General features: G+C 46.7%; 1 protein-coding gene across 16 annotated transcripts in view; it reads left to right on the top strand.

The window, feature by feature from the left end:
- Carmil1 (capping protein regulator and myosin 1 linker 1) overlaps positions 1-25,489 on the top strand; it is a 289,003-nt gene that overhangs the window by 20,866 nt on the left and 242,648 nt on the right. For 4 of the 16 annotated variants that reach the window (XM_036189076.1, XM_036189073.1, XM_036189084.1 and 1 more), the window contains exon 1: positions 23,042-23,266. The exons of 5 other annotated variants lie outside the window; for them this stretch is intronic. In XM_036189076.1, coding sequence (XP_036044969.1) covers positions 23,093-23,266 — 174 coding nt within the window. In that variant the 5' untranslated portion in view covers positions 23,042-23,092. Of the gene's footprint in view, positions 1-23,040; positions 23,267-25,489 lie in introns of those variants that run through there. 7 more of the 16 variants (XM_036189074.1, XM_036189075.1, XM_036189078.1 and 4 more) reach the window with 3 other exon arrangements.

Below are 25,489 nucleotides of genomic sequence, written 5' to 3'. Positions count from 1 at the left end.
ACAGCCTACTCATGAAGGATCAATCCCTAGCACCCTTTGGTGGGGAGAACACAAACCTTTGGAAGCGGCTTCTAACTCTGGTCCCAGCTGGGTGCTGTGAGGCCAGGGCTGTATTTAGTGCTTTGCTGCATGGAGCATCATTTTCTTTGCCTGGATCCCTTGCTTCATACATTTCTGAAGCTCATTCTCTCCTCTTCTTTCGGGAATAAAATCTATTCTGTCTTATTTTGATAAGTTTCAACAGTTCACACAGAGGCAGCCTCCAGTCCACTGTCTTATCCAGAAGTCTCCACAGCTGACTTTACCTTTCTTGTTTAGAAATAGAATCTCATGATGTAGTCCAGGCTGGACTTGACCTCACTGTATATCTCAGGCTGGCTGCAGAGTAATATTTATCCTCCAGCTTCAGTCTCCTGTGTACTGGGACTAAAGATGCGAGCCACTGTACTTGGCTAGAAAGTTTCCTTTTTACAGTGTTCTGGATATTTGAACACGATCCTCCACAGTCTGGCTTTCCGGGTTAGCCTGAGAAGAGGTGTACTTGACCAAAGGGCAAGTGTGTGTGGGCCAGCAGCAGCCAGTGCCTCATGCCACTCCCTGACGTGCACATTGGATTGGAACCCTTCCCATCTTCCTGATGGGTGTTTGCATCAAAATTGGAGTGAGAAGCCAAGACCGACCCCAGCCATCCAAGCTCTTGGATATGCAGACCCTGGAGGTGTCTGGGAGGCTGGAATCAGATGATGTCACTGCACAGCTGCTTTGAAAAGGGTACGGCTCAATCTGCAGTTTATTTGAAGAGCTTTAGTGAAGGCATCCATCAACAGTGTTTCCAGTTAACTCCAGGCCCAGCCTAATAAAGCTGCTGACACAGCGGCTTCTAGCCTCTTACTTCCTTTTCTGTTTACTTCTTTGATACTCTTAGGGGGAGGGGGACCACTATGACCTGAGGCCACACCAGGGATGCCATTGTTCTTCTTAGTGGAAGAGACTGTGGAGCGCACAGTGATCCCCTGATCTCACTGAGCACACAGTAATCCCAGCACTTGGGAGGTGGAGGCAGGAGGATCAGAAACTCAGAATCACCTAGTGGTGGTGGCAGTGGCGCCTTTAATCCCAGCATTCTGGAGGCAGAGGCAGGCGGATCTCTGTGAGTTCGAGGCCAGCCTGGTCTACAGAGTGAGTTCTGGGACAGGCTCCAAAGCTACAGAGAAACCCTGTCTCAAACAACAACAAAACAAAACCCAAAAAACAAAAAAACAAAACAAAAACAAAAAAGAAACTCAAAATCATCTTCAGCTACATAGTGAGTTCCAAACCTGTCCATTCCCAGCTGTATGAAACCCGTTCTAAAACAAACAAGATAGAGAGAAGGCAAGGGTCTCTGCAGCCACTTCCTCAGACTAAGGGCACTCAGAACTACTGGGTAGCTCCTGCTTTTTTTTTTTTTTTTTTAACCTGAGAGCACAGTCTAGGGGCAGGGTTAGATGTAACCAAGTGGCAGAGTACTCACCTAGCTAGCATACATGAGGCCTAGGGATGGGTCTGGGGAAGGTTTATTTCAGCATGTTGATAGTTTACCAAAGGACACTGCCTAGGGCATGTTTCAGGAAGCCTGGGGCCCTACTTTACCTGTAGATGAAAGCAGAGCCCCCCCCCCCCCAATCTGCTCTTGAGGTCCAGTGCTTTGGTATTTTTTAGGTGTGTGGGCCTGTGCATGCTGGTCAAGACCTCCCTGCTGAACCCTCCAGGTGTGTTTTCTCTTACTGTTCCTGCCAAGATGCACTGATGGGGACCAAAGCTGGTACCTTAAGAACAGAGCAACAGCGAACAAATGAACACACCAGCATTTTATGGACAGGGAGTGCTGTACTGATTCCAGCCTGTGGAGAATCTTATAAAAATGAACTGCCAAAGATGACCCTGAGCTCCTGATCCTCCTGCTTCCCCACAGGCTCCAGTGACAGGTGTGCAGCATCAGGCAGGCTCCCCGACAATTGATTGTATTTCTTTATCCAGTGCTTTGGTCCTAATGATGGTCTTTTCATGACATGCAAAGCTTGTTTGCCCAGTAAATGACTGAGACCTGGCTATGAAATTCAAGCCCAAACTGGTTTTGCAGGGTCTTGGAGAGTCTCTACTCAGCAGCCACATCTGATCTAGCTCAACTTTAATTAGCTTTATAGAGCAAGATGCAGCATCGATAACAGAGACAGAGATGGGAGAATGGTCAGCTGTATACAGCTGCCCTGACAGCCTGTGAATTGGACCCTGCTTGGAACAGTATAGTTTGAAAGCCATTAGGGGCTCGTGGATTGGACTGTCTGAGCTCTGCTTTCCATCACACTCGGTTCCTAACCCTGGAGGTTCCCAAAGGAGAGAACACATCCTCTCCCTGCCCTGCTCTCCACGTGGGTGGCACCGTGTTCCTGCTGTAGCCTTAGGACAATGAGTCATAGCCAGTAGGTAAGGTGCTTGTCCTGTTTCCTCTTCTGCTCTGTCATTTGAAAGAGCAATTTATTTTCTGCTGGGGAAGGCTTGATCTCATCTTTTTTCATAACACACACACACACACACACACACACACACACACACACACACACACACACACTGGAGACAGGGATATCAGATGGACTTTCACCTCAGCTCTTTTTGGACAGGATATTCTCTTCCTCATTTGTGAGAGATATTGTCTCAGGGTTTCTAAAAGCAACCTGGGGGGCAGATGGGGGCGGAGTGTATTTCAGCTTACAGTTCCACATCCCACCCAGTTCATCACTGAAGGAGTCAGGACAGGCACTAGAGTGGGGAGCTGAAGCAGACGCCACAGAGGAGTGCTGCTTACTGGCTTGCTCAGCCTGCTTTCTTGTACACCCCAGGACCACCTGCCTGGGGACCCTTCCACATCAACTGTCAACCAAGAAAACATCCCAGAGGTTTGTCTACAGGCCCATCTTATAAAGGCGTTTTTCTCAGTTGAGTTTAAGAAAGGATCCCAGCTTGTATTAGGTTGTCAAAACAACCATCCCCCCTCCCTCCTCCAAAAAAAGAGCCCTAGCTAGTACAGATATTTGTGCCAACTGAATGAAATACTTTTTTCTTACGTTTTCAGTGCTGGCACTTCATTTCTCTTTTTGTATGGATGTATATTTGTGGACACAAAAGGTCTCATTATGTGCTCCAGGCTAGACTTGAACTAGAGATTTTCCTGTCTCAGCCTCTTGAATGCTGAGATTGTGTGAGCCATTATGTCTATGCCTAGCTTTATTTTATTTATTTAGATTTCCATTGCATTTATTATTTGTGTGCATGTGTGTGCATGCATGTGTTATGGTAAGTGTATAGAGGGCAGAGGACAGCTTGGAGTGGAGTTGGTTCTCTGTTTCCACCATATGGATTCTGGGGCTCAAACTCAAGTAGCCAGGTGACAAGAGCCTCTTCCTGCTTTACACACTGAGGTATCTCACTAGACTTTTTTTTTTTTTTTTTGAGATGGGATCACTTGTGGCCCAAACTGGCCTTAAAGTTAGTATGCAGATGGCCTTGAACTTCTGATTCTCCTGCTCTTACCTCCTGAGAGCTTGGTTTATAGAGCACACCAGTAAGCCCAGTTTTCTTAAGTGCATGGGATCAGACCAGGCCTTGTTCATACTGGGCAAGTGGTCTTCTAATTGAGCTGCATCCCCAGTCTTTTTCCTTTTGAGACAGGGTCTCATGTATTGCAAACTGGCCTACCTCTCCCCCACCTCCAGGATGACCTTGAACTCCTAAATCTCTTGCCTTATCTCTATAATGCTGAGATACTGGTAGGGCCTTGGCTCTGGGATATAGATTATTTTTAATGAGTAAACTTTTACCTGAACTACATCTAGTTGTTGGCCAAGAAAGCCTCACATTTCCTGTTGGTTCTTTGGTCATGTAAAGCAGAAATCTCTTGTGGCTCAAAGTACAGACTCATTTCCCAGTTTAGAAATAGATGTTCTTGGAGCTGTGTGCTCAAGGCCTTGACCCTGTGTGTTTCAAACTCCAATGGGTGTTTCAGTGGGTGTCCACCTTGCAGTCCTGGACCTTCACCATCCCTGTGCAGCACTGGCTGTACATTTCCTCAACTCCTACTTCCCATTTCTCAAGAGCCTCAGAAAAGCTGGCGGACAGGCTATGGCTGTGGTATTTTATCCTCTACACAAACAAGCAGTGTGCTTGTGAGAATTTGGGCTGTTTTTTTTTTTTTTGGTTTTTCGAGACAGGGTTTCTTTGTGTAGCTTTGCGCCTTTCCTGGAACTCACTTGGTAGTCCAGGCTGGCCTCGAACTCACAGAGATCCGCCTGGCTCTGCCTCCCAAATGCTGGGATTACAGGTGTGCGCCACCACCGCCTGGTGAGAATTTGGGCTGTTGTCACTTCTGTCTGAGACATTTTACAAATTAGCCACCTGGAAAAAAATTATGTGAAGAAGGCCCATTCATTCATTCTATTCTTTAGGAAGATTATTGAAATGTTTCATTCAAAATTATTGTGGTGGGAATGATGATATATGCCTGTTGCTTCAGAATTGGTGGAGATAAGATCAGAAGTTCACGGCTAGCCTTGGTTACAAAGCAGGTTTAAGGCCAGCCTGAATTAACCGAGGCCATGTATATATTATATTTTTTATTATTATTGAGTACTTTATGAAAAGGAGCTGTGTGCTGTGCCATAAGGGAGGAAGAACACAGTGTCTTGGGAATCGCTGGCTATTAGATAAAAAAAAATGAAGTTCCTTTCCCAGGGACCGTCTTCATGGGCTATCAGATTAAGATAGTAGCCTGCCTGTTGTAACTTAAAAGATACTTTAAACAATTCTGCTTAAAAAGCATTGAGGAATAGGGCTGAGAAAGGTTCTGAAAATAATTTCATTGTGCCTGTGATGTGGCACTTTGTAGTGAAGCTGCTGACTGACCTTTATACACAAAAGGCCACACAGAAGAGAGGAATGGATTTCTCTGTGTCACCCTGGCTGTCCTGGAACTCACTCTGTAGGCCATACTGGCCTCGAACTCAGAGATCCCCCTGTCTCTGATTCCCAAGTGCTGGGGTTAAAGGTGTGTGTTACAACTGCCCAGCATCTGTGGTCTTGAAAGGGGGTAATGGGAGAGGGTGTGGAAGGAAAGGCTATAGTTAAGAAGTACCTTTCCAATGCTCCAAGCCATCTAGAAATAGGATGCTGCCGGCCAGGGGAGAGGACTGAGCTCCCAGCAGCTGGACAGGCTCACGTGGAGATTGTTTGTCCTGAAGATTGTTTGGCCTTCTCAGTGGATGCCCTTAGGGCATTCAGGTGTGAAACACTTTTGAGATTCACAATTTTCACTGCTCATGTGTCAAACCACATGGTAAATGTCACAATTTTACCATTAAAAACTTCAAACCAGGGCTGGAGAGATGGCTTAGAGGTTAAGAACACTTCTCTTTGCAGAGGATCTGGATTCATTTCTCAGCATCCACATCAAGTGGCTCACAACCCCCCCCCCCCCCCCCCCCCCCCCATCATTCCAGTTCTGGAGATCTGATGCCCTCTCGCCTCCACAGATATCTGCATGCACATATTCTCATGGAGGCACATGTACATGCATATAAATAAAAACAACAAAGGTATTAAAAACGATCCCTTAAAACTTCCCTTAGTGACATCTGATAATGCAGACACTAAGCACAGTGCAGTCTCTCACTGGCTGCCCCTTTGGCTCCATGCTGCTTGTGGCTGAATGTGATCACTTTGACACTGAACAGAGTGAGCAAGTCTGCTCATGGCTCTCTGCTGGGTTTGCTGCATTTCATTCTGGTAGAGATGAGAGAAAACATCTTGGACAAATTAAGCAGCATTTGCCTTTTGCTTTTCTTCTCATTTTTCTTCTTCTTTTTTCTTTTTTTCCCCGGAGCTGAGGACTGAACCCAGGGCCTTGTGCTTGCTAGGCAAGCGCTCTACTACTGAGCTAAATCCCCAACCCCTTCTTCTCTGTCTTTTTTAAAAAAAAAAAAAAAGACAGAGTCTCCCATAGTCCAGGCCAGTTGGCCTCAAACTCCCTGAGTGGCTGAGGATGATAGCGTTCACCTCCTAAGTGCTGGGATTGTAGGAGTGTGCTGCCACACCTGGATTCTCTTGTGCTGTGGAGGGAATTCAGGGCTTCATCTAGACAAGCACAATAAGACCCTAGCCATAGTCCCAGCCTTTGATTTTACCCTTTGAATCCTACCTGAGAAGAACTCTCTCCCTGCTCTCTGAGTGTTGTGTCTCTACAAAGAAGGATGCAAGGACATTTAAAATGACATTGTGACTTCAAGAGTTCGAGAGTAGGGTGCAGGAGGGGTAATGCCAACGGTTTTGAAAGTGTTTTCTTTTAGGCCTGCAATTTTGGTCAGCAGTGTTGCCGTGGGAAAGACTCCTTCTAGGGATGTTTTGAAGTTCAGAGGAAGTGGAGCCTTCGGGATGTCAGGAGAACAGGTTGAAAAGCTAATGCCATGGCTATGTTAGTTATTTCTTTCCATTGCTGTGATGAAATAATGTACAGAAGCAACTTAGGGAAGGAAAGATTTGTTTTTAGCCCCTGTCTCCAGAAGATATAGTCCATTGCATCGGGGAAAGCATGGCCCAGGTCTGCAGCTAGGAAAGCATGGCCCAGGTCTGTGAGGCACCAGGCTGGGTTGTCTGCAGTCAGTGAGCAGAGAAAGGTGAATCCTGGTGTTCAGCTGGCTTTCTCCTTTCCTTTTTTTATTCAGACCAGGACCTTGACCTGCACACACATCTAAAGTGAGGCATGCTAATACATGTTCTATACCTGGGGAGGCTAAAGTTGGAGGATTAAGTTCTAGGCTAGTCTGGGATATGTAGTGAAGTTTTGTCTCAAAAAAAAAAAAAAAAAGCATATGCAAAATCCCCCCAACAAACAAAACCATTTTCCCAAACCTTATAGTGAACGCATGTAGAACTATGCCGAGTATATCGTTCAGTGGCCCTGGGAGAGTTTATCATTTCTGCTGAGTCCCCTCCATACCTGTTCCCCATGCTGGCTCCTGGCCCCTGTGACTGCCATTCTATGTCTAGTCTAAAATGCATTTATTCTGAACACTTGTAGAAGTGGAATCCTATGACATTTGACCTTTTGTGTCTGGCATATTTTATCTGGCATAGTATTTTCCTTTATCTTTCCTTTTCTTTGTTTAGTGGGAGATGGTCTTGCTATGTAGTTCAATCTGACCAAGAATTTGTGGCCATGCTCCTGCCTCTGCATGTCTCCACACATGGTTGTTATATGTTTTCAAGGTTGATCCCAGCATGTATCAGAAATCCATTCTTTTTAAAGGCTGAATAATATTCTGATTATGTATGCATGTTTTCCCCCTTTAATTTTTATTTTATTATTGGCTATGTATGTGTATATGATGTGTGTGTGGGGGTACATGCATGTATGGTGTGCATGTGTCACAGGGTGATCGCAGAGGGAGGTCAGAGTGCAGTTTCTCAGGAGTTACTTCTCTCCTTTTACCTATTGAGTTCTGGGAATGTTTGGCAAACACTTACCATGGAACCTTCTTGGTTCCACAGAACTGTCTGTATGTTTTTTCTTTGTTGTTCGTTCATTCTTTGGACACAAACTGCTTTTTCCTGTTGGCAGTGTGGACTGTGCTGGGGACTACCTCAATCTGTCCATCACTGCTCTGTGCTCTGTTCTCATGTGCTGAGGAGCTGCTGTATCGTTCAGGAACAGCAGGGGTCCTGCTAGAGAATCCGTCCTGCCCCCGCTCATTTTTAGAACTGAGCAACAGTAACCATGTTTGTGAGAAATGTCCTCATATTTATCAGCCACTTGGAGTTTTCAACTAGAGACAAGAACAGAGTGTCCTTTGGTCATGTGGTTTCTTAATCACATCATGGAATTTTCTGTTTGTTCCTTGCTTGTCAGTGTTTGGGCACCTGATTTGCACTCTCCCATCTTGGATCACTTTTTTGTACTTTGCGTAGCAGCTGAGATATTGATTAGATGTACATACAGCATTACTCTAAACCATAAAGACGGATCTGCTTACCATGCATTGCTTTCGTTTTGCTACGTTTAAGATCTGATGTCATCTCTTAATTTGTTTTGGCTACAGTAGAGGAAGTATTCCTGCTATTGAAAACAAACATTAAGAAGATAGTCAACAGAGAGAAGTATTTGGACAGCAGGGGCAAGCTTCCACATGGAGTCTAAATAGTGTGGGAAGAGGATTCTATTGTTAGCTGTCTCCGAGCTGCTTTGTCCTCATTTTGTTTATATACTATCTTTCCTGTGGCTCCCTGGTAGCATAGAAATCTGCAGTTTTTTCTTTGCATCTTAAGTTTTTTACTTAGATATATCCATTTTATTTTATGTGTGAATGCTTTTCCTGCATGTATGTATGTGTACCTCGTTCATGCTTGGTGCCTGAGGAGGCCGGAAGAAGGCATTGGATCCTCTGCAGCTAGAGCTGGTTGTGAGCCTCCATGCGGATGCTGAGAATTGAACTTGGGTCTTCTGTAAAAGCAACAAGTGCTTTTAACCACTGAGCTATCTCTCTAGCCACCCCAGCACCTACCTTTTTTTTCTCAGACAGAATCTCATTTGGCATGGAACCTAAAGCAATCCTCCTGCCTCTGCTTCCTCAGCATTGGAATTACCTGGCATAAATTTTTAAACTATTTTTTTGAGAGATGAGGGAGTGAGTGAAATATGGATTATAGTACTTGCTGATTGTGTTTTTATTGCATACTGAGGGTTTTCATAGCTTGAGGCAGAATGCTGTCCACTCTTTAGCCAGGCATGGTGACCCAAGACTGTAATCTTGACAATTGGTGGCGGAGGCCAGGAGATCAGGAATTAAAAGCTAGTCTGGGCTACACAGTACCTACTCACAGAAGGAAAGTAAGTGTGTGTATGTCCACTTATTTCCCAAAAGCATACCTTGCAGGTGACTGTGGATGTTGGCTTTCAAACACACAATGATAAGACATTAAATGGATGGTCACCAGTTACTCTTTTGGCTAAAATGACCACATTAAGCTCTCTATTTCATATTGCCATAAAATTTACTCTTTTTAACAAAGGTATCAGTGATCACTTTGGGATTCCTCTGTTTTCCCAAGGATACATGAGTCTGTATTTCTTATCTCTTTTGGTGGCTAACTGTTGGTCATAGCTGAGCCGCAACTGTTTTTGCAGGAATTAGGCTTAAATTTGCACTTGGTATGAGGCCAAGGCTTCCTCTTCTCATCTTGATGAACATAGAAAGTTCTCATTAGCCGACTGTGTACAAAGTTCTACAGGACAGCATTGCACAGCTCTCCCCTCCAAAGCGGGACAGGTGGCAGAGCAATATTTTTGCCTCTTGTTTTTTTTTGGGGGGGGGGAAACGGGACAGGGTTTCTTTTTGTAGTGTTAGCTGTCCTGGAGCTCACTTTGTAGACATGGGCTGGCCTTGGACTCAAAGATCCACCTGCCTTTGCCTCTCAATTGCTGGGATAAAAGACATTCGCCATGATGCCATGCTTGAAGAAAAAAAAAAATCCAGAGCTAGGGAGATGGCGAGTGGGCAAAGTACTTGCTGTGAAGACTTGAAGACCAGAATTCAGATCCCCAGCACTCACACAAATTTCAGGTGGGGCAGTGGTCTGCTTATAATCCCAGTATTTGTGAGGTGAGACTGGGAACCCCCACTGACCAGCCCCAGCGGCTGAGTTGATGCATTCTGGATTCTAGTAGAGACGCTGTCTAAATGAAGGGAGGAGAGAGATGAACAGCCAGGGCTTGACCTGTTGTACCCCCTCTCCTTCCCCACCCCCAATGGCATCAACCTTTAGCCGTCACGTGCACACATACATGACTGCATCTTCACATACACATGCACCTCCACACATGCAAGCACAGTGACATACACACTCAAACCACGCACGCATCCAAAGGAAAAAAGTCGTTGAGGCCGGGGTTGGGGATTTAGCTCAGTGGTAGAGTGCTTGCCTAGCAAGTGCAAGGCCCTGAGTTCAGTCCTCAGCTCTGACAAACAAACAAAACAAAACAAAAAGTTGTTGAGACTCTTCAAGGGCGAGGGACTGGAGGTTATGGTATAGATGTCAGTTAGTGAAAAGCAAAGTTCACTTTCCTTCTGCAGGTGTTTAGCCAGAGTCTCCTCAGGTGGAAGCTTCCACAGGGTCAGGAGTCTCAGCCAGTACTGCAGTCACCATTATTATTGTTATTAGCCTGTGTATGTGTTCACCCCTGAATGTCTCTAAGTGGACACTGTGTACACAGTATGGAGGCAAGAGGTCAGGCTCGAGCATCATTCCTAAGTCATTATCCACCTTATTCCCCCATTTGTCTAGTCTTTGTCAATTTCATGTATTTAAACAAGTTTAGTTTGTTACATCCCCTATTCCCATCTCTCCTCCTCCTTGCTCCGGAACCCTTCTTCTTCATAGGTCTTCCTCCTACTTTTATGTGTAGCTCACTGAACAAAAGTTTCTTGTTGGAACCCAGGGCTCACAGATTTAGCTCGTCTTCAGAAACACTTTTCAGCTAGGCAAGACTGGCCAGCAAGCTCTAGGAATCCTCCTGTCTCTGTCTTCCCAGTGCCCAACCATAGTCACCTGTTGATGCGGGGGCTGAGGATTGAGCTCAGGCCCTCAGGCCTGCATGGCCAGAGCACTTTATTGACTGATCTGTCTCCTCACCCCCTGTTACTATTACTGTTTGTTTTGTTTGTTTTTTGAGACAGGGTTTCCCCGTGTAATAGGCCTGGCTATCCTGGAACTCACTTTGTGGACCAGGGTGGCTTTGAACTCAGAGATAGGCCTGCCTCTGCCTCCGAGTGCTGGGACTAAAGCCATTCACTACTATTTCTGGCTACTGTCTGTTTTGAGACAGGATCATGTGGAGTGGAGCTTGGCCTGAACTTGCTATGTAGCAGTGGAGGGTGACCCTAAATTCCCGATTTCACACCCCGAGTGGGCATACAGGAAGGCTGAGGCATACTTGGCTACAGGCATGCGTGAAAATGTCAGTATGACATTCCTAGATGGAGTCAGGGAAGGATGACAGGACTTGGGATCTCAGAGGGCTGCAGACTGTGCTAATGAAAAACTGCCTCTAGTCTAGAGCAGTGCTTCTCAACCTTCCTAGTGCTGCGCCCGTTTAATGCAGACCCCCCAACCACTGCATTATTTCCATTGCTATTCCACAACTGCAATTCGCCACTGTTATGTATTGTAATATAAGTATCTGTGTTTTCTAATGGTCTGAGGCAACTCTTATGAAATCAGCATTTGATCCCCACCCCCATCCCGCCCCAAGGGATCTTGACCCACAGATTGAGAACTGCTGTGGTTGTTTTGTTTGTTTGTTTGTTTTTAAAAAACTCTTTACTCTTTGGGGGGGGGCCCACCACCCAGCTCTCAAATAATCACATGGAGACTTATTATTACTTATAAATGCCCGGCCTTAGCTTAGTTTGTTTCTAGCCAGCTTTTCTTAAATTATCTTGTCTACCTTTTGCCTCTGGGCTTTAATCTTTCTCTATTTCTGTCTATCTTTTCTTTCCTTCTTATTCCGTGTCTGGCTGTGTGGTTGGGTGGCTGGTCCCTGGCATCCTCCTCTCCTCCTTTTCTTGATCCTTCCTCTTCTCTTTTTCTCTTTCTATTTATTCTCTCTGCCTGCCAGGCCCCGCTATGGGCCATTCAGCTCTTTATTAGACCATCAGGTGTCTTAGACAGGCAAAGTCACACAGCTTCACAGACTTAAACAAATGCAACATAGAAGAATGCAACACATCTTCACATCATTAAACAAATGTTCCACAGCATGAATAGCAAACTGCTGCTCTAGAGGATTGCAGAAGATACTGCTTCCTCCCTCATCTTTGCTTTCTGGGCTCGGATTCTATTGTAGGAGGCCCTGGCTTGGTGGCAAAATCACTGGAATTGTGCGTGTGCGTGTGCGTGTGTGTGTGTGTGTGTGTGTGTGTGTGTGTGTGTCAGAGTCTGTGTCCTGGCAGCCCTAACATACTAGGCTCAGCTACAGTCCTCAATAACCAAATAAACAAGACAATTAGGACTGAAAGGAAGAGAAAGAGTCATTGGACATGGCCACACTAGGAAGAAGAAGTGGTCCAGTGACCCCTCCCAAGGACTTCCGTCGCAGGGGTTCCTGATACAGGCTATAGGATGGAGGACAACAGGCCTGTATCGCTAGGCATCAGGTCGAGGCCTGGCCCTGCCCACCATGGAACCCATCATTGTTTCATCTCTAGCTCTTCTGCAAGGTGGTCTAACAAGTCCCCAGAACTGCTTGAGATCTCTTCCTGGGAGACAAGCTCTTCCCTGTGTTGGCTCCAGGCTTCGTTCCTCCTCCCAGAATTCCTAGGGAAATTCCAGTTTCTCAGGTTCCATTGTTTGATAGCCAACTGATAACCCAAAGGGAGGGCCACAAGAGTTCCTTTAAAAGGTCTCCCTTTCTGCCTGGATGGTCACACAAAGGAAAGCCACCAGGGAGGGGAAGAGAGTGAACCTTCAAACAGGCCTTTAGTTACTCAATCAATTCTAAATTACCTCTTTTGTTTGTTTGTTTGTTTTGAGACAGGGTCTTGTTAAGTAGACCAGGTTGGCCTCAAACTTGTGGCAATCCTCCTGCTTCAGCCTCCAGAGTGCTTGGAATTACAGATGTATGCCTCTACATCTGGCTCAAATGCTTTCAGAAAAAGGTAACTGGTCAGGGGAGGGTCAGCTCCCCGCTTTGTCCTGTCTGTACCTGTGAGCTCCGTGCTCAGCCCGATTGGGGCTTTCTGCAGTGTGCTTAGCAGAGGCTGGGCTGTTTGTAATGAAGTCCTGAAATCCTGTTAGCCCAAGATCACGTGTCCCCCAAACCCAGACCAGGAGCTGTTCAGAGGTTCAGATGTTGAGGGCGGTTCTGAATCTTAAGCAGTCTTCCTTTCCCTTTTCTTCCTTTTAGGAAAAGGGCCAGCAGCGTTGCAAAACATAAGCCATCAATTATTCAGGCAGGCTAAATTCTGTGAATGTGAGAAAGCAAGATTTCCGGAGGGCCGACACCCATGATAAACCAGGAATTTAACTGTTGATGCTCACCATGGTTTGTTTTGTTTTTATTCACATGCTTGGCATGTCTCTAAAATGAAGGCCACTTGGTTGGGAGATCATATTATGAATGCAAACTTTTTTTTTTTGAGGGAGGGTGTCTCACTCTGTAGCCCAGCTGAGCTCACATTTGCTACAGTCCTCCTGCCTCAGCTCTCTCAAATTGCTGAGATCACAGGCTACACCATCATACCTTACTTTGGAGACGTTACAGTTTATTTATTTGCATTTTGTCACTTTGTCTAGGGATGGCTTTAGGGTTGCCCATCCTGCCCCCCTTCAAGTGAATTGTGTGTGTGTGTGTGTTTTTTTTTTTTTTCCAGTAAGAGAGTTGGAGCCAGGGTCACATTGCCAGGCTGTAAGTTGTACATTGCTTGAGGAGACAGCTGGCCCGGCTCTGTAGTGTCCCACCTCAGCTCTGCCACTACTTGAAATTTCCTTCCCATGACTCGGTTTAAAAAAAAAAAAAAAAAAGAAACAGAAAAAGCTAGGGATCAGAGCGAGCCAGTGAGTGGGAGGAGAAGGTAGTGTGCTTCCTGTCCTGGGCTGCAAGGGCCTTTGTGCGGGCTTAGGGAACTAGCCAGTCTCTAGCCTGTGTTGGACGGAGGGAATCCCTCCCCCCTTCTTCACTTTGGAGGAACTCAGATGCTGGAGGATCTCCTGCAATTTTAGTTCGGAATATAAGCCAAATAGAACAGAATTTATTTCTGCTTCATGATATGACTGTCTTTAGGAGGGTAGGGGTGGTTGAGAGAAAATCAGCCAATAGAGATTTGCATGAAGGCAGACTTCCAGTTACCCACGGATTGGTTAGTTTTATGTCAACTTGACACAAGTTGGAGGCGTCAGAGAGGAGAGGGCCACAATTGAGAGGATGCCTTGTGGGAGCCCACCCCCACCTTTTGAAGGTTCTTAGGTAGAGGAGAGAGGAATTAAGAAATGAAAGATAGAGAGACCTTGACAAGAAAAAAGAAACACAGGATAGCTTCGGGAGGGCCTGGGTCAATACCCACCAGCTTTGTCCTTTGTTGAAAAGGGCTTTTTATAACATGCCAAGGGGAGAGGCAAAAGACCTCCCCCTTGCTAGGTCAAAGCACACCTTACAGCCAAGTGTAGACCCTTCCAAACATCTGGCAAACACACTCGTGGCCAAATCATCTCCTTATTATGCAGCCCTGCTGGGTAAAGCAAGCTCAGATCGTCTGACCCTGAGTAATTCCTCACTAGGAAGCCTCTATGGGCTCCCACAGTACCTCCATAAGATCAGGCTGTAGACAAGCCTGTAGGGCATTTTCTTAATGAATGATTTACAGGGATAGGCCCAATGCATTGTGGGTGGTGCCATCCCTGGGCTGTTGGTCCTGGCTTCTATTAGAAAGCAGACTGAACACCATGGGGAACAAGCCGGTAAGCAGCACTCCTCTATGGCCTCCGCAGCAGCTCCTGCCCCCAGGTTCCTGCCCTGTTTGATGATAAACAGTGGCATGGAAGTGAAAGCCAAATACACCCTGTCCTTCCCAAGTTGCTTTTGGTCATGGTGTTTCACCACTGCAATAATAACCCTAAGACAACCTAGAAATAGGGAAGGACCCTCCCTGGTCCTTTGGCCCTTCTCTTCCTGTGCCCAGCCTGCCTAGGGTTAGCTCCCTAGCAGGGTTAGAAGGAATCCTGGCTCCCGCCCATTGGCTTGCTGTCCTCATAGTTTGTTCCCTGTTCAGGATGTTTCTCTTATTGCTTTGGTTTTTTGAGACAGGGTCTCATGTAGCCCAGATGGGCCTTGAACTCACTGTGTGGCCAGGCTGACTAGCATCCCATCCCACATCTTTCCACACCCTGTATCTTTAGCTTTATAAACCCAGATGCACACTGGTACAAAAAAATAAAAAGCAAAGCAAGTCTGTCACGGTGGCCCAGACCTGTCATCCCAGCACTTGGGTGGTGGAGGCAGACACATCAGGAGTCCAAGGTTAGCTATAGAACGAAACCTTGTGTCAAACACCAAACCAAACCAAACCACTACCATTGCCCTTCCCAAGGTGGCTGTGGCTTCAGCCGATATGCTGTAGATAAGTGCCCCAAGGCACTTCTGATTTTAGAATGCTTTGACAGTTTTAAAGGTTAAAAAAAAGTTAAGAGCTAGGTCCATGAGCACTACATCTAAGTCACCCCGGCTTTCCCGCGTCTCCCTTACTCCCCACTCAAACTCACAATCTCTTGTTTATTATGAAATATTGCACATGCACGTATATTTAACCTGCTGAGCCCATTTAGCATTGCTTGCATGCACATGTCTGCAGGGCTGACCACCTGGGGCTGGATGACCTCTGAGTGGTGCTTCTCCCCAGAGGAAACTGATTGTCCTTCTCTGGGAGCCGTTGGTCACCTGAACCTCTTCAACTGTGAGTGGAAGGTTGTGGAGTTTCTCTGTCATGCTGGCATGTCAGCTGGTGGGTCTCTACACATCCGTATTGTTGAGATTTTATGGGTGTTTTCCCTGTCGTGTCCAGAGGACACTATCTAATCTAGTACCAGATGTCATGGTCTTCTGGCTTTCCTAATCTTTTGTTCCCTCTCCCACAGGTTTCCCTGAGCCTGTGTGTGTGTAGGAGTTGTATTGCAAATGTAACACATGGGGTGGGCACTTCATGATCTCTAGCCTCTGCATTTGACCAGTTTGGATCCTGTAATGGTCTCCATCCATTGCACAGAGAAGCTGCTCTGATGAGGAGTAAGAGTGACTTTTTAAAAAAATTTATTTTGGTTTTTCGAGACGGGGTTTCTCTGTGTAGTTTTGGTGCCTGTCCTGGATCTCACTCTCTAGACCAGGCTGGCCTTGAACTCACAGAGATCCGCCTGGCTCTGCCTTCCCAGTGCTGGATTAAAAGGCGTGCAACACTGCTGCCCAGCAAGAGTGCTGTTTATCTGTGGGCATAAGGATAAATATTTAGACTACAATTAGAACTTATACTGGTTTAGGAAAGCGGCAGTAGTAGCTGTTTTCAGGATCTGTGTTCTCTCCGGCCATGGGTGGTTGGCTAGGTTTACAGCACCAAGTATGAATTCCCTATTGTTGAGTGGGCCTTAAGTCCAACAGTGCCACGAGTTCACCATTGTGGAAATCTTGCTGGGCCAGCCATTTCATTGTTGCAGTTCACAGTGGTTTACAGCTGGACAGGACACCAGGTCGATCCTCTCTCTGGGCAGCTTGCAAAGCGCCTTCCCATGATACCCTGAGAGCTGGTCGTCGGGGAGGACGCTTCCATGGCAATTCCAGCTCAGTTCACGAGTCTTGTGTTTAAGTTTGTGACGTTTTAAGCAATAGGGTCTTTTTTAAATAATAATAATAATAAAAAAAGAATGTTAAGCCAGGTGGTGGTGGCACACGCCTTTAATTCCAGCACTTGGGAGGCAGAGGCAGGTGGATCTCTGAGTTTGAGGCCAGCCTGGTCTAGAGAGCGAGTTCCAGGACAGCCAGGACTACACAGAGAAACCCTGTCTCAACTCTCCCCTGCTCCCAATGAATGTTATTATAGCTATCAATTATTTTTAAAATGTCTTGTCTTATTTGAGAATTTGATACAATGTGTTTTGGTCATATTTACTTTCTCCATGCTCCTCCCAGATGCACCCCTGCTTCCCTTCCCCCCAACTGCCTGTCGTCACTGTCATTTTTTCCAGTCTGTGCTGTCTGTATGTTCTTGGAGGAATGGGCTCCTACTGGAGTGTGGTCCACTTACCAAGAGGCTGCACTACTCTAGAAAGCTGACTTTTCCTCTCTCAGCAGCTATCCCTGTGGGTTTGTATGCTCAGCTGCCCTGCTGTGTTCCGAGGACATTGTTTCCCTGTATGCATCCATCACCCTGTCTTACAGTCTTTCTGCCTCCTCTTCCAGAATGATCTCTTGAGACGGCTGATCCCATCAGCACCACAAGCCGATGCATGCGTCACTCTACACAGTTCAGGACCTAATTCCAGGTTGTGTCAAGTTGACAATTAAAGTTAATCATTGCAGGGCTTTATTTTATGTTATTACTGTACTTTATGACAGAGGCTCAGTATATAGTCCAGGCTGCTCTCCAACTTACCATGATCCTCTTGCCTCCGTCTCCATAGGACTGGGATTGTAGGCCCACCATGCTCAGCTGGCAGGCATCTTCTGGAGTGTCTAACTCGCTCTTTGAGAGAGGCAAGGGCCTCTCAGTGACACTTGTCTCCCTGCGGGTGCAGCCCTGGCATGCCTGCTCCCCCCTTACTCACCTTGAAGGGCTGCAGGAATCTACTTGCAGTGGTGGGCGGCAGACCCAGTCCTCACACCTCCCCCACACCACCTCCTCCTTCATTTCTCAGCAGCCTCTTCCTTCACTGCTTTTTGTTCTTGGTCTTTTCATCCAAGCAGCTTAATTCCGTTTCCTGTCTCCTCTCACCTCCCGTGGCACAGTGAACACCTCATTGTCCAGATGGACACCGAGTTAGCGGGATTGCTTCGTCTATTTTTCACCCCCACTTTGCTGTTCACTGTCCTCGCTCAAATTAGGGACAACAGAGTGTCAAACCAAAGCACTCCATAGGCTCTCTACTCCAATTGTGGTCCACAGTCACCGTTCCGTTAAGAAGAAGCTCATCCCTGTCAGAACAGGGATCGGGAGTCCTCCTCACTCATGCTGTGGTGACTGGAAGTTACATGCAAGGGATACTGTGAGCGCGCCTACACTCCCTACCCACTACCATGCCTGTTTCTCGACTTGCCTTGAACATGTGTACTCCACCCATGCTCCTTGCTCTCCCCTGTCCCCCATCTTTTATTATTTTTTGAAATGGCCTCATTCTATTGTCTAGGCTGGCCTTCAACTTGCAGTGCTCTTCCTACATCAATCATATCTGACTTCGTGTTCCAGAGTCTTCATTTTTGTTTCTTTTGGGAGTCATGAGGGAGGGAGCACACTGCTCTGTAGATTACGGGAAGAAGGAGTGAGCATGCCCACTGGCTTTCTCCTCTATCGTCTTTGCTGCGGAGCAGCCTTGCGTGCAGCTGGGCTCTGTGTGCCACACCACACAGCCAATCTGGGGCAGGAATGCCGGCCATCTCTGTGGTCTCAGATTGAGCACCCGCACGGAAACTGGAGAGGAGAGGATGAAGATGGGACAAAATAAGCCCCGTCCTGGACGCCGGTGAGGTGAGGAGAGGAGAGTAAGGAAAGAGAGGAAGGGGCAGCCTGTGTTTGAAAGCCTGGTTCAGACCTTGCTGTTGTCTTGGGGATAATCTTTTAGATTTTGATGGGCTTTCCTTGGGTCATCGGAGAAACTTTGAAAAGTCCTATTTGCCACACTATCTTCCCCTAGTCAGGCGTGGTGGTGTGCTCCCGTGAGGAGGCTGAGGCAGGAGGACTGTCATGAGTTCTAGGTCAGCCAGGTCTATATGAGATGAGCCTGTCTCAAAGACAGAAGCAAAGCAAACACAAACATGGCCTAGGGAGATTGCTCCATTGGCAAAGTGCTCGCCACACAAAGTAAGATTTGAACTTGATTCCCTAGCACGCAGCAGAAAGCTATGTGTGGAAGCATGATGCTATAATCCCAGCTTCAGGGAGGCAGATGAGGAGGACCCCAGGGACTTGCTGGCCTGCCAGTCTTGCTAAGAGGGTGTTCCAGGTTCACTGAGAGGCCTGTCTTTAAAATCTAGGAGGGGAACCATAAAGCACCCAATGTCAGCCTGGGGAGGGGGGAGAGAGAGAGAGAGAGAGAGAGAGAGAGAGAGAGAGAGAGAGAGAGAGAGAGAGATCCTCAAACCACAAATCCTCCCTGTCCTTGGAAGTGTGGTGTGGTTACATTTGTTTCTTTTCCCTGTCCCATAGTTCAGTTTGTTCCGCTAGAGGGAGGAGACTGGATTACTGCGGAACCAGCACTCGTTCCTTCCTGCAAACTCCTGATGCATGGTGAAATTCTGGGTGTGGAGAAGGGAGAAGTATTTCCTAGGTTCCCTCCCAGGATGTCTTACATAGGGACAGGGTTCCTTCTCTCTGGAGGAGGGCCATGAGTACACCCAGAAGGTAAATGTGTTCCATTTCTCTGGACCCCAAAACAGGAACTGGACACACCCCCTACATAGGCAAAGCCTCATTCAGTAAACTCTAAAATTTGAAAAATGCATTTATGGGAGACTGGGCTCTTTGGACTCTTGAGTTGGACATCTTAGTGTCAGCAAGGGAAGCAGGCCCAGCAAGGAGCAGCCTGCTTTGGAACAACAGGGAACAGAGCCTCTTGTTAGGGTCCAGCACAAAGAAGCCTCAGCTTACACATGCAGTTAGCTAATTAGAGCAATTGTGAGCTGCTCTTCTTGACTCTGAGAAATCCTTGCACGAGGTCAGGTTTCCCCTTGGCTGCCTTCCTGATGGGACTTTGTATTCGCCATTAGAAAAGAAAATCAGTTCTTACCGTTGATGTGTGGCAGTAATTTAGTGCAATGATTTAGAGAAAATTTTACAGGGCATATTAGCATGTATTCCTCTAATCTGTGCCCTTTGATACTAAAAGTTATGCTAATTTCAGAGGGCTCCATTTCCTTAAAAGGAAGAGTCTGTGAATCCAGCAGGAGCCAATTAAGGGAAGATCTCTGGCTTTGGAGGTGGCTGGGTGATTTGAGAGGTTAGTCACATTTTCAGGCTAACAATTCAGATCTAGAGCCCACTAACATCCGGAACCACACATGCAAGTTTGGTATTTATTATTATTATTATTATTCTTGTCGTTTCTCTTTTTTTCTGGAGCCCATGCTGCTCTTGGATCTGGGTTCTTTGGGCTCTTTTGAGTTAGTCAACTTTACCTGAGCAAAGGAAGGCAAGCCTGACAAAGAGTGGCCTTCTTCATGCTCTTTTTAAAGACTCCATTTGCTACTCTTAAGGAGTGGATGATCCCTAGAAACTCAAAACTCATGCAAAATGTTTTTCTGAGGATCATAAAATCGCTGCAGGTTTTAAAATACTGAATCTTACCATGTTCTCATCTCTTTAAGAATGCATGGCAAGCCAGGTGGAGGTGGTGGCGCACACCTTTGATCCCAGCACTTGGGAGGCAGAGGCAGGCGGATCTTTGTGAGTTTGAGGCCAGCTTGGTCTATAGGGTGAGTTCCAGGACTTCCACGGCTACATAGAGAGACCCTGTCTCTAAAAACAAAACAAAACAAACAAACAAACAAACAAACTGCATGGCTCTCTGAAGGAGGACTAGTGAAGTACCACTCACCTTGTTTGCTTTGACATCAAAATCCCTGGGCACACCTTATGTTCAGACAAGAGTCGGTTAAGGGAGCTCAGATGCGGAGGGCAGTCAGGAGCATAGCTCATCTCACTTCGTGACCCAGAATAAAAAGCAGACATGGTAGTGTGTGCCTGTAATCTCAGCACTCGGGTGGGTAATGCAGGAGGATTGCCATAAAGCTGAGGCTCGTAAGTCTGAGACCAGCCTGGGCTACAGATAGAATCCCAGCCTTAAAAACACTGACAGAAAAGCTGGGCATGGTAGTGCACACCGTGATCTTAGTGCGCAGAAGGCTAGGACAAGAGCAGCTCACATTTAGAGTCCGTCTGGGCTACACAGCGAGCCTGTGTCACCCCACAGAAAAGCCTTAGGCTGTGGGCGAACCTCACTAGTTTGTAATGTTTTAAAACAAGCCAGGTAAGATAGAAAAACGGATTCCGTTTCTCCCTCTGGTCTGCCCAGCCTTCTGTATATGTGTGAGCCACAAGTTTGGGGTGGGGGGAGGACCCCAGGAGTGATTTCCAGTGGGTGAGAGAAAGCAGGGTGGGCCAGACCTGCTATATTCACCAGTGGAAAAGATGGGGCTCGCTCGAGGAAGAGGGAGGGGCTTAAAGGAAAGTCAGAAATGTTAACGGCTGACAAACTCATGCTTCCTGCTTCCCATCTGCTTGTGATCAATTCTGACTGTTTAACGGATAACTCAGCTTATGCCTTGCAACCCAGCAGCACACTAGTAGTTCCCCTGAGTAGGTCCGAAGAGAGGTAGCTGCGATCTTTTCCTGGGCTGGCTGGGCTGGCTGCTTCAGGGGTCTCCCTGTTACTTGGCATCCATGGTAGCCCAGGTCTTTCAACTGGACACTGCCCCTAGCTTCCTGTGCAGTCTAGTGGCAGGTGTCTTCACTGGCTATTTCAGACGCTTCCGGAATGGGGAGAACCTTGAAGATCTAGACCTTTCTGTGCCCCCACCTCCACTCCCATTCAGCAGCCTGTGTAAACAGCTCCCTGCCTGTCTCGTCTCTCTGGTTTTGGACTCTTATGTAGCTGAGGCTAACCACTGCTATCATTAGCCTTGGACTCTTGATCTTCCTGCCTCTACCTCCCATGTGTTATAATTACAGAGTTGTGCCATGATACCAGGCTATTTAAGCTAGTTCTAGAGAAATGAAGAGGAATAAAAAAATTTTTAGAGTCCATGGATGGCACGCAAGTGTGTGTGCACTCACACGTGCAGTACACATGCTGTTTGGGCAACATACAGCTGTCTGTGCATGTGGCACACACTTTGCAATGCCTGCTCCCCCGTGGGGGTAGACATTGTTCCCCATGTACTTATAATCAACAGAATTTTTTGATTGATGCCAGAATGTGTTACAGGGCAGTGGAGACATTTCTGAGGGAGATGTGTGAATTAGATGGAAAACACTTGTCAGGTCTGACCAATGAGGTAATGGAATAAAACAGGGATGATGTGTGTCTGTGCAGCTCCCTGGGCATAGAGGAGATGCCAGTGTGTGGCTGGCTTTCTTGGGCTGTTTCTTGCATGTACAAGTAATGCCAGCTTCAGATCACTGCTGTCTTGATGGGCAGTCGCTAAGAAAAGTACACTTTTCAGCCGAAAGGTGTTAGCATTGATTGACATTTTAGCCTGTTGTAGTGCAGGAGGGAAAATTCCAGGGCAGTAGGTTGGCGGCTGGAATGTGAGAGCCACAGTGAGAGCCGATGCTCAGCACCGTGCTGCTTCCTGGTGCGCCACGTGCAGCACCACCACTGTAAGTTAGGGAGTGTCTGTTTGCTTCTCTGTGGGCTAATCTAGGGACGATAGCAGAAGGCAGGAGGTGCAGACTCCTCTAAAGCTGCAAGAGATTGTTTCCCATGCTGTTAGTGCATGTCAGGATTTCTGTACTTTTTAAAGGCTGCTGCTCCTTTGCGCATGCATACCACTCAGCTGTAGATAAACATTTGAATTGTGGCCTCCTCACAGATATAGTCACTTTTTTAAATTTAAATTTAAATTTTTTTTCAAAACAAGGTTTCTCTGGGTAGTTTTGGTGCTTGTCCTGGATCTTGCTTTGTACTGAAACTCACAGAGATCCTCCTGGCTCTGCCTCCTGAGTGCTGGGACTAAAGGCATGTACCACCAACGCCTGGCTATTTTTTTTTTTTTAAAGTAGGATGCTTTGTAGCTAAGGCTGACTTATAACTCCAGGGATGGCCTTAGATATCTGCTTTTTCTGTCTTTACCTCCTGAAAGCTGAGGTTACAGACAAGCACCTCCACACCCAGTTTCTGCAGTGCTGAGGATTGAACATAGTTAGGCTTTGTGAGTGCTAGGTGAGCCCTCTACCAACTGAGCCACACCCTCAGCCATGAGTTACTTTCTTATGAACCTGACTTATAGGATTTGAAATAGGAAATGGATTCAGCCCAGATCTGACCCTAAAGGATATTGCAGTATCTTTGAGGAGAAAGTAAGTAAATCAAGTGTTCTTTGGTTTCCTACAAGGATTGCTATGGTAGGGATGAGCAGAGATTATTGTGTGGCCTGAATTCAGTCCACGTAACTCAGCCCTGAAAGGCTGTGAGCGTATGTATGTCACACTGTGACGGAAGGGTCTCTGGGGAGGGCTCTGGAGCCAAAGGAAGATGGACTCTGTTCCAGAACTGGAAGTAGCTAGGATGTGGAGAGAGGTGAAATATAGCCAGAAGCATGGAAAACAACCAGGGAAGAGAAGAGAAAGGGTTTGGACACATACTAAAGAGAAGAGAGCTTTCCTTGAAGCCCACTGGAGCCATGGGAGGCTTCGGAGCAGCCACCGAGGAGACTGACAATGGATTTGGAAGGGGTTATGCCAAAGGCAGAGGCTATAAAATGCTGCAGAAGGTGACTTTCTCTCTCCCCTTACCTCGCCCCCCCCTTTCTTTTTCTCTTTCTCCCTGACCTTTCTTCCCATCTTCCTTACTGTTTCAAGTATCCTAGGCTGGCTTTGAACTCCTGATCCTCCTGTATCAGCTTCCTATGTGCCATCCATCATTCGTTCATTGCTTTATACATGTTTTCCGGCTGAGCAGATGTGGAGGATGTTTTCTCTCAGCCAGCAGAGAAGGGCACACTCTGTCTGGGGACCAGGTTCCTCTGAGCCTTGTGTGAATGTTCTCAGTTTGCTCTTGGGTATCTTTGAGAACAATTCTCAGGGAGGGGCTTGTCACCATTTGGGTGGGGGACAGCCATGGAGATATGAATATTTGCCAACATGAGGCAGGAGCATTTGTTTTGTGAGAGTGTTCACATGTTGCCACGAGCTGTTCGGTCTGGAAGGATTTGTGCTGTGTCATCTGCTGGGAGGGCTGATAGTCAAGTGCCTTAGAAAAATGCGGAGAAAGAGGACCCACTTCCAGACTGGAGCACTTGCTGCCGGACTGCTGCTAAGTGACATTCTCCCTCCGGAAGCTCTCCGCTCTCGTATGGTATTGTTTTGACAGGCCAGGAAGATAACTTATCTTAAAGAGACTTACTGAAATCGTCCGACAGTTTGCATAATTACATTAGCTTGACGTTTGCTGTTACTGCCTGGATTATACAGTCCTTTATTTGTTTACTTCTCCTCTCACAGAGATAATAGAAATGCATTCAGCTACCATCTAGGCAGCAAGAGAGACAGCAAATGACCTGAGCTTAGTCCCTTTTCTGTTGCTATAATAAAGTGCCCAAGGCCGGGTCGGTGATAGAGGGAGAAAGGTTTATTTAGCTGCTTTGGAGGGTGAAAACATCTGTTGGGGTCTTCTTGATTGGTGGTATCCTGCTGACAAGAGATTCTACGAGAGGGAGGGTGACAGGTAAAGCTGGAGAGTCAAGGGCCTGCTTGCTCTTTTGTGTTACAACTTGTTCTTGGGAGCTGGCTTGTTATTGTTATTATTATTTGTATGTGTGTGTATTAACATCAGTTTCTGTGTACCTTGGGTATGCCGGAGCCCATGGAGGCCAGAAGACGGCATCAGCTGGATTCCCTGCGACTGTAGTTATAGATGGTTGTGAGCTGCCGTGTGGGTTCAGTAAACTGAAACTGGGTCTTCTGCAAGAGCAGTATGTGCTCTTAGCCATTAGGTCATCTCTCTAGCCCTTGGAGTTTAGTTTTAAACAGAGACAATAGCTGGGTGTGGTGCTACATGTGTGTAATCCTAGCATCTGGAAGTTGGAGTTGGAGGCAGGAGGATCAAGAGTTCAAAGTTATCTTCTACTACCAATTGAACTTGAGGTCAGCCTGGGATACATGAGAGAGATGGGGGTAGGGTGGGGGGTAGGGGGGGGGGGGGAAGAACAGAGAGAGGCAGAGTAAATGGATGAATAAGAATGAGAATGAGCCATCTAGGAGCAGGAAAACCAACCAGGAACCAGGAAAATTGGCTTTTTCTGGGGAGTAACCGGAAGGACCTAGTGGTGACTGGGCCCTGGGACCTTTCAAAGCTGAGTGGCTAATTGTAGCAGCATAGACAGTCCTGACCTTCTGAGCAGGTCAAGTTAAAATTCAAGGATCACCTTGACTTTGCAACAGGAAGTTTTCAATAGAAGGAACCAGAGATGCACAGCCCCCTCTTTTGTATTTAGTAGTTTTCCAAACATCAAGCCTTCATTGATTTCTCTGGCTCCCATCCAGCTGCCACTGCTGTGAGCAAACACATACTGGATGAGCATTTTGTTGTCTTGAAAAGGAGAGCATATGGGCTTCGACAGCCGGCCATATTTTCATTTATTACTATATTTAAGACTATATCCAAGATAAAACAGAATTTCCTGGTAGCTAGCCTAACAGGCTGTAATAAATGTGATCCCTGATCTCCTTGTGGACCTCTGAGCCTCCTACACTTCCTGCACCTGGTGTCTTGGCCTTGACAGTCACAGAGCTAATCTGGCACTCGGAAGATTTCTATTAACGGTACAAAAAGGCTTGAAACTTCAGGTTGCTGTTCAAATGGGGTTGCTGTGTCTTAATTGTTTTTACATTTTGGGTGATTATGAAATGCTGGGACTCAGGTGAGAGGATCTGGTGGTAGTGAGTCCTCAGATCTGTTTCATGCTTGATTCCGGGTCTTTGGAGTTATTTCATTT

This window comes from Onychomys torridus, chromosome 5, assembly GCF_903995425.1.
Source record: "Onychomys torridus chromosome 5, mOncTor1.1, whole genome shotgun sequence".
NCBI classification, from domain to species: Eukaryota; Metazoa; Chordata; class Mammalia; order Rodentia; family Cricetidae; genus Onychomys; species Onychomys torridus.
Note: the sequence above shows the minus strand (reverse complement) of the source record. Positions and strands in the feature narration are given on the sequence as shown.